This window comes from Chiloscyllium plagiosum, chromosome 13 (assembly GCF_004010195.1).
Source record: "Chiloscyllium plagiosum isolate BGI_BamShark_2017 chromosome 13, ASM401019v2, whole genome shotgun sequence".
NCBI classification, from domain to species: domain Eukaryota; kingdom Metazoa; phylum Chordata; class Chondrichthyes; order Orectolobiformes; family Hemiscylliidae; genus Chiloscyllium; species Chiloscyllium plagiosum.
The window spans coordinates 55997672-56012918 of NC_057722.1; the positions used below are offsets into that span (position 1 = coordinate 55997672).

The 15247-nt window shown below is 37.0% G+C and overlaps 1 protein-coding gene across 29 annotated transcripts in view; it reads right to left on the minus strand.

Annotated features, from left to right (window-relative positions):
• dlg1b (discs large MAGUK scaffold protein 1b) overlaps positions 1 to 15247 on the minus strand; it is a 471082-nt gene that overhangs the window by 9925 nt on the left and 445910 nt on the right. For 16 of the 29 annotated variants that reach the window (XM_043702489.1, XM_043702483.1, XM_043702479.1 and 13 more), the window contains 3 exons: positions 13728 to 13794; positions 9969 to 10068; positions 2874 to 2915 (listed from right to left, as the gene is read on the minus strand). In XM_043702489.1, the coding sequence (XP_043558424.1) occupies positions 2874 to 2915; positions 9969 to 10068; positions 13728 to 13794 (209 nt within the window). Of the gene's footprint in view, positions 1 to 1555; positions 1592 to 2873; positions 2916 to 9587; positions 9634 to 9968; positions 10069 to 13727; positions 13795 to 15247 lie in introns of all 29 variants that reach the window. The other 13 variants (XM_043702491.1, XM_043702488.1, XM_043702500.1 and 10 more) reach the window with 6 other exon arrangements.

Genomic DNA, 15247 nt, shown 5'->3' on the forward strand with positions numbered 1-15247 from the left:
AAAGGCATATATACCACAAAGTATAATTTAAAGCCAAGGTACAGACTATCCACTCCACAATACTGTCAGCAACAAATAAGACCAACTCATTTGTGGTCAGCTGGTTAAAGCATGTCTTCATTTGATATGGATGCCCAATGCAATTTAAATTAACACTTCACCTGCCAATGAAAGGATACTTGATTCAGTTGTGTGACCTTTTCTTACCTGTCTAAGCATCCCTACAGTATAAACTGAAGTAGTACTGTTACAGTTTGGAGCTGACAGGATTTGTTACTTTTACACTTTATCATCTGTATTCATGATTTAATCAAGCTTTATGGAAGAAAAAAAAATGGTGCATTATTTTGTAGTTTGTTCCAATGAATAGGTTAGGCAAGGCCTGATCTAGGGTTAGAGGTGAAGAGGTGCCTGTTTACACCAGACATCAGTGGATCTTTGGAAGACTTGTGAGGTGGATACCAATTCATTGTATTCTTTCAAATGAGAGCTATTTTGGGGATAGGGAGGTGGTGGGTGGGGGGACATTGCCTTGGATAAAATGAAGGTGGTACTTCAAACTTTTAAGACTAGAATGATCCCCCTGCTAGCTTTGATGAATAAGAGATCAGAGAGGAATTTCCCAGGTTTCCCAATTTGCACCCTCTGCTATCCCAGTGAGCTACATTTTTCCAGCATTTTTTTTCAGCAAGGTTACATGGTTTTGGGAAGAGTAGGGCACATACATAATCTGATACATAAAGTATCACAATTTGTATGGGAAAGGCTGGATGGGCCAGAGGATCTTTATCCATTACTTATTGTTCGTATTATATTTCAGAATGTAACCATCAGCCTAAAATGGCAGGTGAAGAGCTTTTGCAGTTATTGCTTTAGTTAAAGTAGTACATTCACAAATAAGTTATCAAAGAAAAATGACCAAAAGTAGCAATTTCATATCAGTACAGCTTTGTAAGTAAAATAAATACTTCCTGCTAAATTCTGCAGATAAAAATCTTTGTTGGTGTCGTGCTGTTTCTAAATTAAATTGTCAATAAACTGAGAATTAATTGACTCTGCCATACTAGAATGAATGAGGAAAGAATGATTCTTTGGCATGACTGCATATTGACAAGATATGGAACTTTTATGTAGTTCTCACATTATATCATAAACCCTTGAACCCTCTGACAGTATGTCTTTAAGAACATGGTGCCTGGTACCAATATATTATGCCAGACATGAGGCCAATGTAGTTCAATTTCCAGTCAAAGTCCTAGATAGAAGGGTGGAGGGAAGAAAACAGAGTACTGGGGAAGTGCGCTGAGGTGTAGACGTTTTTTAAAATTAAAAACTATAGATCCAACTGTTATTGAACTTTATTTCATTTCAGAACTGAGTAACCAGGTGAATGTACAACTTTAACTGTTATCAAGCAAGAGAGACCCTTTGTCAAAAATTGATCAAAACATTTAAGATAAAATTAAGAGCACAAGCAACTCATGCAAAAGCAGGGCTGATGAGAAACAATGTACATTTGAGGAGAAATATATAAACAGAACTGTCTGAAATTAACCTCTTGTTTCACCATACTCATCTGTAATCATGATTTCTGTTGTGAAGGAAGAAAGGTAGAGGAGAAAGGGAAAAAGTAAAAGTTGCAACTCATTTTTCAAGTATTTAAGCAAATCAGTCCTTTTATCCAATGGTCTGCTGTGTGCTACATCTCACAAAACTAGATCAGTGATAGTCATTTCAGTGCTGGCTGCTCTTTCATGTCTGTAGCTCTTCAGATTTAATATCAACAATACTACACAGTTAAAAGGCAGCAATTCATATATGGCTAGTTTCTGACAGCTCATACTAGCTACAGAAAAGGAGATGATTATTAATTAAGCAATTGGAAAAGGCTCTGATAATTGGTGCTGAAGGCAGAACAAGCTATTTTAATGGAGTTTGAATAAACTTCTGGTTGCTTTATATCTTGAATTGTATATTCCTCCTATAAAGATGACATTTATATCCAAAGTTTGCATACTGCCCACACATAAACTAGCCATTCTCCTGATTTGCATTTGGAGCCAACTCAATTATGGTGAATTTATAAGTCAGTTGCATTTTCCATGACATAGCACTCAAATATCTGAAAACCACCATTTTCCTTCTTTTGAGTGGTTATTCCAAAATTAAGTTGTGCTTTAATGCACCTAATCAGATTAATGGATTATCGGTTAAGTCATTTCCTTCAGACTTCAACAGTCACTCAGAGCATCTCAGATGTGGAACCTAGGAGAAGGTGGACATTTGGCCCTTTTTGGCCTGCTCCTTCATTCAATATGATCATGGCTAATTCTCCATCTCAATGCCATATTCCCATTTAGATAAACATGGATATGGAACCTTTTATACCTTTTGCCATTTTGTCTCCACAACAGGTGACATTCTTTCCCCCACCTCCATATATCCAGCCTCTGAATCATTGTAACCTTTTATATCCCCTCCTACCAGTAGTAGTGTTGCTAGTGCCAATCTGAATTTTCAGACCTGATTATTTTCTAGGTTCCAGAAACGTCGTTTCATGCATCTTTCTTACATAATCCCAGAAATACAAAATCATGGACTTTCCTACCCCTTGTAACTGTACTTGCCCAAAGGGAGAACTTTTAATGAAAAGCAAATTCTCAGAGATATGTCAGTATCAAAACTTGCTATTTAGAAAGTCAAAACTCGCAAGGTAATATACACTAATCATTTTGAATACCTTTCCGACTTTGCCTGAGGGTTACCAAGGACATGAAAACTTAATTAGTTGATAGCAGCGCTGAAAGTTCTGCAAAGCAACATGTAGGAAGTCTAGGCTGAACTCAAAGCAAACAGAACAAGAAACAACTTACGGTAACTACTTTCACTATCACTGGCATTAGAGGTTACATGCTCTGAAATCATAATAAAAGAAATATAAGCAACATAATCAAATGCAACATTTAAACATGATGATTGATAAAATTACGTATTTCCAAAATATGCAAAGCAAACCATGAAATGCATAACAATTATTTGGATGATGTGATTACTGTGAACTGGGAAACTTGAGCATTTCTGAAGAGACCTTGCACACAAATTTAAGAAAAATTTCAACACCTTTTAACCACCCAATAGCAGACTGATAACCAAAACCAGTATGACAATCTAAAATTAAAAGTGTAGTAATAGATATATGCAGTATACAAACCAGCATGCAATGCAATGTGTATAGCCTGTGTATAATAAGTTGTCAATATTGCCTTACCAAATACTATGCCAAATACTAAATGCAACAGTTCTGCTTAATGCAACATAAAACCATTAAAATGAAACTATCTTATTTCTAATCTATTTAGTGGTCACATAGAAATGACACCAGTAGTGCATTATACTCATTTAACCAGGTTGAAAATTGTGCTTGCCGTCAATTAATATTGTCCAGAAAGATCTCTCAATGAATCATTGAAAATGAAAATGTTCACTTGAATGTCTAAGAGATAAATCATCATACCGAATTTCAGCATTTTGGGTTCTGATTGGTTTCTTATTTATAACCCAATACCTCACCTTTAGCTGTCCCAAGCACGTCTTAGGCCATAAACATCAAAGGATGTATTACTTATTGAACATTTTAGAATTTATTTTGAAGCGTTCTATGACTCAGTAACAGATTAACCAGCATACTGTTTGTCTTTATACTTAGGGTCAGACGTAATAGGAGACAGCAATACAGCCAGAGCAGCAGTTTAGTTCTCATTCAGCTTACCAAATAAAATATATTACTTTTATTTCTGCACTCATTGATCAAACCTGAAAGCCACACTTTGTGGATGAGAAGCAGAAGTTTTGCTTATTAAACAGAAACAAAGTATTTAATTTTTTTTCTTTATTTAACGTCACTGCCCAGGTGGATTTGTGGCTCTATTAGTTTACACAAGTAACTGCCCCATACAGACAGATTGGCTTTTAGTATTTTTGTGTATCAATCCAGAGATCCAGGAAATCAAGGGGTTGAAGGGTTCAAATCCTGCCTTGGCAGATGGCAAAATTTGAACTCAATACAAATCTCAATTAAGAATTTGATGATGACAATGAAACTGTTGTTGATTGTAGAAAAAATAATTTGATTCATTAATATCCTACTGTCGTTACCTGGTCTGGTCTACGTGCGACTCCAGACCCACAATAATGTAGCTGGCTCTTAACTGAACTCTGGGTAATTATGATGGGCATAAATGATGGCTTAGCTAGTGACACCCAAATCCCATGAATGAATTTTTAAAAATGACTAAAATTTTGCAAATTTGTACAGGTGTTTTTCACGCCTCGACAATCAATCAACTCTAATGACTGTAAATAATCCAGTTAATGAGGTGAAGGCGTTCCACACTGATTTATTCCAATATTAGCATCTCTTTCAGAATTCATATCAAGCTATTTTATAGAATTGTGTCATGTACTTATATGCTGAGAGGTATTTACATCAAACATTTGTATTATCCAAGAACAAAAACATTCCAAAGTTCCTTTTGTCAGGAATAAATGCATTTTTAGAGTAATTCACATAACATTCACTTTTGCCTTCAAGATTTTGTTGAAAAACATTTTCCTCAATTCAGGATTATACTGCTTACTGTTAACAGTGCGTATTGTGATACATCACATGCTATTTGCAATAAATGTTTGGTATAAATTTGAGTGAGAAATTTTACAATAATAAGAAGTGAAATGGAATTGAGGTGAATTTGAACCAGTTAGCAGGATTAGTCCAGGTTAACTATTTTAAAAATGTTTTAGATCTTTAAGTACTTCAGTTAATACTTATACTACATTTTCAAGTAGAACCAGGTTAAAACTTGAGAAAAATAAGCTACATTTTTTCATTCATTTGTGGGTTGTAGGCATTGCTGGCTGGGCCAAAATTTATTGTCTTTAATCACTATTGAAAAAATGGTGGTGAGCTGCCTTCTTGAACTATGCAGTCCAAGGGGTGGCATGACAGTGGCTCAGTGCTTAACACTGTTGCCTCACAGCACCAGGGACCCGGGTTCGATTTCAGCCTTGGGTGACTGTCTGTGCGGAGTTTGCACATTCACCCGTGTCTGCATGGGTTCCCACCGGGTGCTAGATTTCCTCCCACAGTCCAAAGATATGGTGGTTAGGTGGATTGGCAATGCTAAATTGCCCACAGTGTCCAGGGATGGGGTAGGTCTGGCTGGGATGCTCTTTGGAAGGTCAGTGTTGGCTCGATGGGCCAAATGACCTACTTCTACTCTGTAGGGATTCTATGATTTGCTGTAGGCCCATTCATCGTGCTGTTAGGAAGGGAATGTCAGGGTACAAAAAAAGCGGTGATATATTTCCAAGTCCAAGCTGAGGGGCTTGGAAGGAAACTTGCAGTTGGGGGGTGTTCCCATGTATGTGTTGCCCTTATCTTTCTAAATGGCAGTGGTTATGGGCGATTAAAGTATTTTCTAAAGAGACGTGGTGAATTTCTGCAGTACATCTAGTACATGGTGTACACTGCTTCTTCTGAGCAACAGGGGTGGAAGGTGCGATGTTTGTGAATATGGTACTAATCCAGAGGCAGCTTTGTCCTGGATGGTATGGGTGTTCTTGTACACCAGTCAATGAAGGTAAGCATGCAGGTACAGTAGTTAGTGAAGAAGGCTAATAGTATGCTGGCCTTCATAACAAGTGGGACTGTGTATAGAAGCAAAGAGGTGCTTCTGCAGCTGTACAGGGCCCTGGTGAGACCACACCTCGAGTACTGTGTGCAGTTCTGGTCTCCAAATTTGAGGAAAGACATCTGGCTATTGAGGGAGTGCAGCGTAGGTTCACGAGGTCAATTCCTGGAATGGTGGGACTACCTTACGCTGAAAGACTGGAGCGACTGGGCTTGTATACCCTTGAGTTTAGAAGACTGAGAGGGAATTTGATTGAGACAGGTAAGATTATTAAAGGATTGGACACTCTGGAGGCAGGAAACATGTTTCCGCTGATGGGTGAGTGCCGAACCAGAGGACACAGCTTAAAAATACGGGTAGACCATTTAGGACAGAGATGAGGAGAAACTTCTTCACCCAGAGAGTGGTGGTTGTGTGGAATGCCCCAGAGGGCAGTGGAGGCCCAGTCTCTGGATCCATTTAAGAAAGAGTTGGATAGAGCTCTCAAGGATAGTGGAATCAAGGGTTATGGAGATAAGGCAGGAACAGGATACTGATTAAGGATGATCAGCCATGATCATATTGAATGGTGGTGCAGGCTCGAAGGGTAGAATGGCCTACTCCTGCACCTATTGTCTGTTAAAGTTTGAGTGTTGTTAGAGCTGCACTTATGTTGGCAAATGTGGAGCATTCCATCACACTCCTGACTTGTGCCTTTTAAAAGGTGGACAGGCTCTGGGGAGTCAGGTGGTGAATTACTTGCTGCAGGATTTGCAGTGTCTGACCTGATTTTACAGTTACAGGATTTAGGTGGCCAGTACAGTTCAGCTGCTGGTCCATAATAGCCCCTAGGATGTTAATAGCAGACACAATAAGCAATACATCCCCCAAGTGGCAACTAATAGCATAAGTGATGCTGGAGACAATTCTGAACAACATAACATGTTCAAAAACCTTCATAGGAGAGTATTACACCTAGATCATCCAGACATTGGGTACCACTGATAGTAAACATGTGCAGCCAGCAATGGTAAGGAGGTCATTATTTATCAATTTTGATTAGCCTGCCCACATAGATCTGCAAAGCACCGTCAACGTTGCTAAATCACATCAATCTTCTTTTGACATTTCATAAGGCTAAATAAGATGCAAGGAACTGATTGGATTGATCTTATCCCTTTTCCAAATCACATCATCACCGATTTCCTTTTAACTTCTCAATTCTGTATCATATTCTGTTTAGAACATCCATTATAATAGTCTCTGATATGGCCCTTCCTTCCCTATTCCTGCAGCACTCTCTCTCTCACTCCCATGACTTATCTCTTTACACTGGTTCCAGGTTCTTGTTGCCATTTTCCATTTAATAAATGTACCATCATGCAGGAAAAGAAAACTTAGAAGTACAAGTAACCTTTGACAGCAGACTGAACTGTAGTGAAAGGAGGACCATTTTCAACATCAGCATAATTTTCCCAATAATTTATTATCTTGATTTCTCTCCTTGATGTATTAATTTAAAATGGCAAGTATTTTGACTCCAATAATTTGTAGTTCCTGACAAGTTTTAATTTATAAATCAAGTCACCTACATCAACAGGATGGGAATTTACATCCACACTGATTTGTTCTCAATTAACATCTATGCTTAGACACTTTTAAGTAAGGGTTATTAGATAGCAAGATCACAGACAAACATTTTCCCTATTCCTAGTCCAGACACAGAGGCCAGTTATAGCAAACCATCTCATTTGACATTTGATGAGTAAATTGACCTTCCTTATCTATGCAGTTCAATGACACAAAGTTGATGCACTTATCTATAGATTCAACATAGAAAGGGAGACTTTATTAGCTGTATTTAAGAAGCATTTTTCTTTAAAAGTCATTTTCTCTCTAATACCTAATTAAACAAACTAAGTCCATTTTAAGGCAGGGAATATTGGGATTGACACACATGGACACTTTTTAAGAGAACTGAGATAGACAATGGGATCAGATAATTTCTCTTTAAGCTAATGATAAATTAGGCAGACATGACTGATAAAGCTTTGAAATGGAATGCTTTTATTTCGACACAAAATTTTGTTCTGAAGCTTTGCTTTTGTTTGACTAAGAGAGGCACAATGCCTGGAAAGAAAGCTTTCAGAAATAAGTTTGCAGCACTTCTTCGTTCTCCCATCTGTGGCAATATTCAGCTAACCTATGACTACTCTCCAAATGCGTAGCACAAAACCAAGATAGTTAAATATGCTTGCAGGTGCAATGTTTTGACAACAGTGCTCAAGATTCATTTTTCAAAAGAAAATACAGAAGCCCCTAAATCTTTACAGCCTTACCTTAAACAGATGTTAATCAGATTATGGGTCCATTTGATCAGATATCAATTTCATTCTTAGCATCAGTTAATAGGTAAAACAAAAACTTATCTGACAGTAAGGCTAACATACTGAATTTGAATAGAAACATAAACCCACATGATAAAAAATCTAACTATTTCTACTTCTAATAAAACAAATATAGTTATAAAAGCAAAGTGATCCTCAGTCATCTTCCAGGAAGATTTTTGCACAGATCTATTAGCTGACAGCTGTAGGTAATGCAATGATATCCATGGGCAGCACTTAGTACAATTTAAATATTTTTTCTTACCTTCTTTACAAGCATTTTTCTATTCCTAACTGAATGAACCAGGGTCCTCAAGCATAAGTTAAGCAGGGGGGTTCAGAAGAAAAGAGTCATACCAGAGTGGAAATGTTAACTCTTATTTCTCTCTCCACAGATGTTGCTAGACCTGCTGAGTTTCTCCAGCATTCTCTACGTTTCTTTCAGATTTCCAGCATCCAGTACTTTGCTTTTACTTCATGGAAGGTAACTTGGGTGACACTAAAATGCCTCTGAATCAGGGTCCTCCCCTGGTGGGAGTCTCTGGTGGAGATTTTGATGTATCTGCATAAAGTTGCAGATCAAGTTGAGGCCAAGTGATTTTTCCAGGGCAGGAGAAAGAACGTTTCAATCAAATCTCTACCAATCATCAATAAGGCTGATAGCATCGTGTTCATCTTAGAAACGTGGTACTATGTTGGGTGGGTTCAGGAGTAATGGGAGGGTGAGAGTATAGAGGGGAGGAAGACTGGGGGCTGTGAAACTTTGCAGAAAAACACAACAGGAACAGTCACATAGCTAACTGAAGAACCAGTTGAATTTGACTTCCTGACAGTCTTCATTCCTGTTTCATGACAGCAAAATGCAATTCCTGTCAAGTAACAGTTTTGGCTCAATTTAACTACTTTTATCTTCTTTGTTTAGGAAATAAGACACCAACACCATCACCACAACATCCCCTATCCCAAGCAAAGTTTACCAGCTTCAGTCAACCAAAAGACATTGATTTAATATCATCTTTCCTCCAGTTCACAGTATAGTGATTGAACTAATGTTGTTATGTAAAAGAAAAATGGAATCATTTGCAATGATCTCCAGTTACTTCCTATGTTAACATTTATTATTTGATCACTGAGCATCAGTTGAATACTGAAGTGATATTTCAGTAAGCTGGCATGTTTACTTACAAATGCAAGTCAGAGAAATGACTCAGCTACAAACAGATGTAAGAAACTTCAGCTTTCATTCACATGGATACAATTTTACACAAGGGCCACATTTCATTCACATTTTTGTCGTCGTCACATTTTTAAAAATCACTTAAAAAGGTTCGCATAGGAAATATTGCCAGAGATTTTAAAACCTGCTTTTGCATGATAATGATTAAGTAAGTAAAAACAGGGATGAGAAACCAATAACCATGAACCTCCCTCATGCCAGCAGAAACCTACAAACCAGTGCAGAAAGCAACACAAATTAGCTCAGAAAACAGATGGAGGTAAACGTGAATGGAGAGGATTTTCCGGCACTTACTCAGGCCTTTTGTTCCCATAACGTCGTCGCCTAACCCGGGGATCTCCTGTAGAGTAGTCCCCAGACAGCAAGCAGTAAGAAAAAAAAACAGTCACAGAAAACACAGTCAGTGACACATTACATGATTACTACCATGACAGGCAGTTTTGTGTGAACGTAACTGGTTTGGATGTTTCTCAACCAAGGATTTAACCATAAAACCTCAGTATATAGACACATTAAAAGTTGAAATAGCCGACTTGGAACAGACACACCAATTAGTTGAGAATAAAGAGGGGGACCAGTTGTATTCAGCAAAAACATGTTGCCATGGTAACACTGTAAAGGTCCCTACTTGGAGATTGACCTTCTCTGCAGGTTTATCTGGTTGCAGCTACTTACGTTCAAGATCACTGGTTTCCTGCTCACTCTGCTCCTTGTTCTTGTAGAAGGTAAATTTTCGGGAAAAGATGTTCTTTTTACGCTTGTCATTGAATGACTGCTGAGGAAGAGAAGGAGTGGCAAAAAAAGGGGTGTCTAACGTCCACGTGATTAATGCCCGACCCTAGAAATGCATGAAAACTGACTCGGGCCACCATCCTTTTGCATTTTTCTTGTATAAATTTTGTTTTAATGTTAACTTTGTTCAGAAGATGATGGCGCATAGGATGTATTCTGCTCTTTCAGCAAATCTCATTCAGACTGATGGAAAATCTGTAAAATGAAATCCAGAGCAACTTCCAAGATATTTAGTGAAATCTTTTTTATTTAAATAGAGCTAATTTGAACTGTGCTGCCAATCAAATCTTTAAGACTAGACAGAAATGTGCTGGCTTTAGAGTCACTTTCACAAGGGTAAGATCAGTCAAGTTCCACATCTGAGATAAATAAATAAAAAATAGAAAATATGATCAAGAGGATATTAAAACAAAGTTGGCAACAATAGGGATTTTAAAAAAATAATGTTTTAGAAGAAATAAAGACAAAACTTTCTAGAAAGACGACAAACATAGATGGATTCAAATGAACCAAGCTCAATTTTGAAGGGAGGGAGGAAAGGATGTAGTTGTTGGCATGCTACCTTCCAATTTCAATTCCCAGGCATTAATTAACTTTAATGTTGATTGTTGCCAACTTTCAGCAGGAAGTCCATTGATTGAATCTACAACCAATGTAGTACAATGAAAGCTAGTGATCAAAGTGTATAAAAAGAAAAATCCAATTTCTCAAGAATTTCAGGTGAATCTAAAAATGAGAGGTTTACTCATTCCACAGAAGTTGTACATCAGTGGTTATCAAGTAACTCCTCTAGAGATAATTAAAAATACAACTAATTCCAAAATATTGTTGGCCATTCTTTATTCGACATCTGGCTAGATTGGAAGAAGAGACTCTAAAGCAAGTTGAACAGAACCGTAAATGAGGCCAGTTAAATGGAAGAGAGGGCAGCAGAGACAGACAAAAGATGATAGTGAGTGAGAAAGTCGATGTTTGTGTTCTGCTCCTAATTTGTATATTGATTTGTGAATGCATAATCACAAAAACTGAGAGAGTTAGCAATTTATTGGGTTGTCTGTACACATGAGCTTTAATTAGAGGACAAGCAATTATAAGATTGTATTGAAGTTGTATAGTTATATATAGGTTATTAATACCTGTAAGCATTGATATTGGTGTGACTGCCTGCATTGCCTAAAACACTGGTGATTTCCCCAATAATTTAGGATTTTGAAAAACATCAAATGGGTAAATTGTAATTAAAGAAGTCTTCACTTGAATACAAGGTAATAAATTTTAAATTTATTCATTTTACATCTAGCTTTAATAGAATGCTGGAACAAGTCTGCAAATTGTTGAAACCAAAATGAGGATAAGTAATTACCACCAGGTTAAATCTAAAAACTCGCATCAGGTGTCTGACCACGGCCAACACCCAAAACAGAAGAGAAATTGGATTTTGAGATGTAAAAGTCATTTTGTTTTTTAAAAAAAAAAACAGCATGCAGAGCGTGCTAAAGCTTGGCATCTCTGAAGCCATGCCAAAGTTTAAATGTGGCTAATTAAGACAGCCCTATGGGATGCAGATCTTCATCAATGGCAAGCGTAGTTTTCCTCAGTCCTTTAGCTACATGCATTTTCTGTACACGTTAGTACACAATTGGTCCAACTACATATACACACCAAACCACTAAAATTGTTTTACATTTTAGCAGGGAAATCTACAGCAACTGAAGAACAGTGTAGAACATGCTGTTAAACTATTGTTCACTCCCGGCTCAACATTTCTGAAGAACAGTAGTTTAGATTTCTGCAAAGATCTAAAGAAACACTTGACATTCTAAATATTTACATACCAAGAAGTATAATTTTAACATAAATTACATTATTTTTAGATTATGGGTAAGTAAAAAGTTTTTTCTAGTCAGTACTACAAATCCTTGCCCCAAAGTAGCAGTTAATTGAGACGGCCTCGCCCTTTTCCCTATCCACATCCTGAAGTTAACAAGGAGCAACAAAAAGCTGTGGTCACCTCACCAAATATTAGGACGGTTACACTTTTACCTCTTGTGGTCAGCTTAAAAAAATATATATAAACACATTTTGCTACTCAGTTTTAATTGCAGAAAGAACTTTCTGGCTCTCAGAATGAATTCTCACCAAAAGTTTCCATATCCTGGAGAGATAATGGATACTGAATGGGAGGAATACTTCAGGAATAGGGAACACTTTTTAAAAGAGCAAAGTTAAATTGTTTTAAGGTATCGCGACAGCTATATGTTTTAACTTTTTCATTGAAAAAGTGTTTCAATATATCATTTCAAAATGCATTTAATGTTAGATAACTCTTCATAAATATGCATTACTTGAGGGCATGATCTTCACCAAAATGCACTAATAAATATATATATATATGCAAACAAAATATTTAAAAAATCAGAATATGCCTTACCCATAATCTAATGATAATAATTAATATTTAAGGTGGTGCACTTATCTTGATTTTAGTCTTAAACTCTAACTTACTCTTGCCATTAACGTATCTAATGTGCTCAGAACACAAGATTAATGCACCATTACTATTTATTAATACCTAGTTTTAAAGGAACAGCCGTACTTGAGCAAGACACACATTACAGGAATAGTCTATTCTTTAAAACTTTTACTTTTCTAATTCAATGGTCACAGAATCTGTTTAAGAAACCAAATGAAGAAACTTTTAATTTGTCATCCATGACTGGGTTGGTAGCACACTCAGTTCAAATTCATAAAGATTATCTGCTTGAGTTGAACACCAGTACTTGCACACAACAATCTACACTGAAACTCCAGTACAGTATGGAGCGAATGCTGCATTGTCAGAGGGATCATCTTATAGATGCGATCCCTCTCACATGACTGTAAAAGATCCTAAAGCATCATGTTAATAAGCAGTAGTGGAGTTATCTCTAGTGTCTTGGCCAACATTCATTACCAATCAATTGGATTTTTTCACATATCTGTTTGTGGGAGCTTGTTGTGCAGAAATTAGCTGCTACATTTCTTAAGATTACAACAGGAAATATGTTTTAGAAGGTACTTAATTGTTTTTAAGTACTTTAGATTGCCTGGTGGTCAGGCAAGATGCTATATAAATGCAAGTATATCTTTTTAGAAGTTTACAACATACAAAGCAAGAATTTGGTTTTAGTGTGGTATTGTTTTTCATGCTTAATGCATTTTCTGAGATGGGTGATGGGAGAATGTTACTATATTAGGATAATGAAGAGAAACAAGCAATATGCACAATTACAAAGATGGAAAGTTAACCTATGGTCTGGAATCAGATGTATTGTTAATACAGCACCGTGGCTGGGAAGGAGCTTCAAGGATCGATACTGACTACCAAACAAATATCATGTTAAGGGCAAATTTCACCCGATCCCAATTCCAATCCCTTTCCAGTTAGATTTGCTGGGCAATTCTTCCAGTTTTTTTTTTCAGTTCAGAAGTATAAGTTGCTATATACAGTGAAACAATTCAATGCTTGAGATCTCTTTTAATAATATTCAAAAAATTAGATAATAGTTTCATAAGATAGACTTTCAAATCCTTGTAATGAGTGCAAGCACTTTTACATGCAGAGAAGCAAGACAACAATAATTATTTTCCCAATACACTTACCCCTTTATCTCTTGATTTTGAATTGAATTTCACCGTCTTTAATCTGGCACGTTCTTTCTTCTCAACTCTTGAATAAAATAACAAAGTCAAAAATTTATGATAGAACGGTATATATTCGAGTACTTGTAAAACACTCGAATGACAGCATTTTTAAACTGAAACACATGTTCTCACTAACGCCCAATGAATGCAGCTGTATTTCTAACAATACTGTTGAGAGAGGCATGTCAGGAAATAACCTACTTACAGTTGAACAGTCTCAAAGCTCTATAGCCTAGTAACAATATATATAACAATACATATTTTTTCAAACCAGACATTGAGTAGCCAACATGAACAGCACTGCCATGATACACACTAACTGGCAATTGAGAATACCAAACGAAAATAAAACCCAGCAATAACAGTCATGTCACGGCTGCCCTTCCACATCCATTTGCATCAAGTTGTGATGGTTGCAATGAGATCACTTCTTTCTCCTGACCTGGATAACTGTGGATTATTGAGAAGCACATGCAGAATTTGCTCAACAACTTCAAAATCTTGCAGCACAGCTCCTTTCACTTCAAGAAACATTCTGGCTCTTTTCAATGTTCGTAGTTTTTTCAAACTTGTGTGAAATCAGATCAAGATCAGATATCAGGTTCTTTCTCCAGAGGACAGTGAACATCAGAAGCTAGATACTGCCTTATGTACAGATGCCAATTCAATTATTTTCTTCAAGTGCATGTTGGGCATTTTTATGGCTGGAGTGGATATTACTCCTTGCATATGGGCTAGTATTACAGAGAATTCATGGCTTGAGTGACCATCTGGAAAATTTTTGATTGTTTCAATGGTTGAAGATGAATTTTGTAAATGCCTTCACCTCAATAAAGGGGATCATTTAGTTTTTAGGAGTGATGTGGAGCATTTTTACTGTTACATAAAAGGAATTAGGATTATATCACACAAGTTTGATGGGTACATTGCTATATGCAAGGGTTAATGCCACTTTTTCTTTGAACTGATCTTAGAATCATATATGGTAGAACGTTATACACAAGGTGGGTAAAAATGGTAAGTGATTATGCTGACTTGGCTGAAGGACATTTCACTTGTTTGATGAATTAACAAAAATAAACTCTACAGTAGACTATCAAAATAATGCAACTCCATTCTAGATTAAACAAAATTACATGCAATTTTGATCATTTTGACAATAACTAGATAATTGCTGTGGTTCTGTTCGCCGAGCTGGAGCTTTTTGTTGCAAACGTTTCATCCCCTGTCTAGGTGACATCCTCAGTGCTTGGGAGCCTCCTGTGAAGCACTTCTGTGGTGTTTCCTCCGGCATTTATAGTGGCCTTCCGGTTGTCAGTTTCAGCTGTCCGCTGTAGTGGCCGGTATATTGGGTTCAGGTTGATGTGTTTGTTGATGGAGTTTGTGGATGAGTGCCATGCTTCTAGGAATTCCCTGACAAAGCCCTAGCCAGAGAAACAATAGCCAACCTGCTGAACAGACATAACAGACAACAGGAC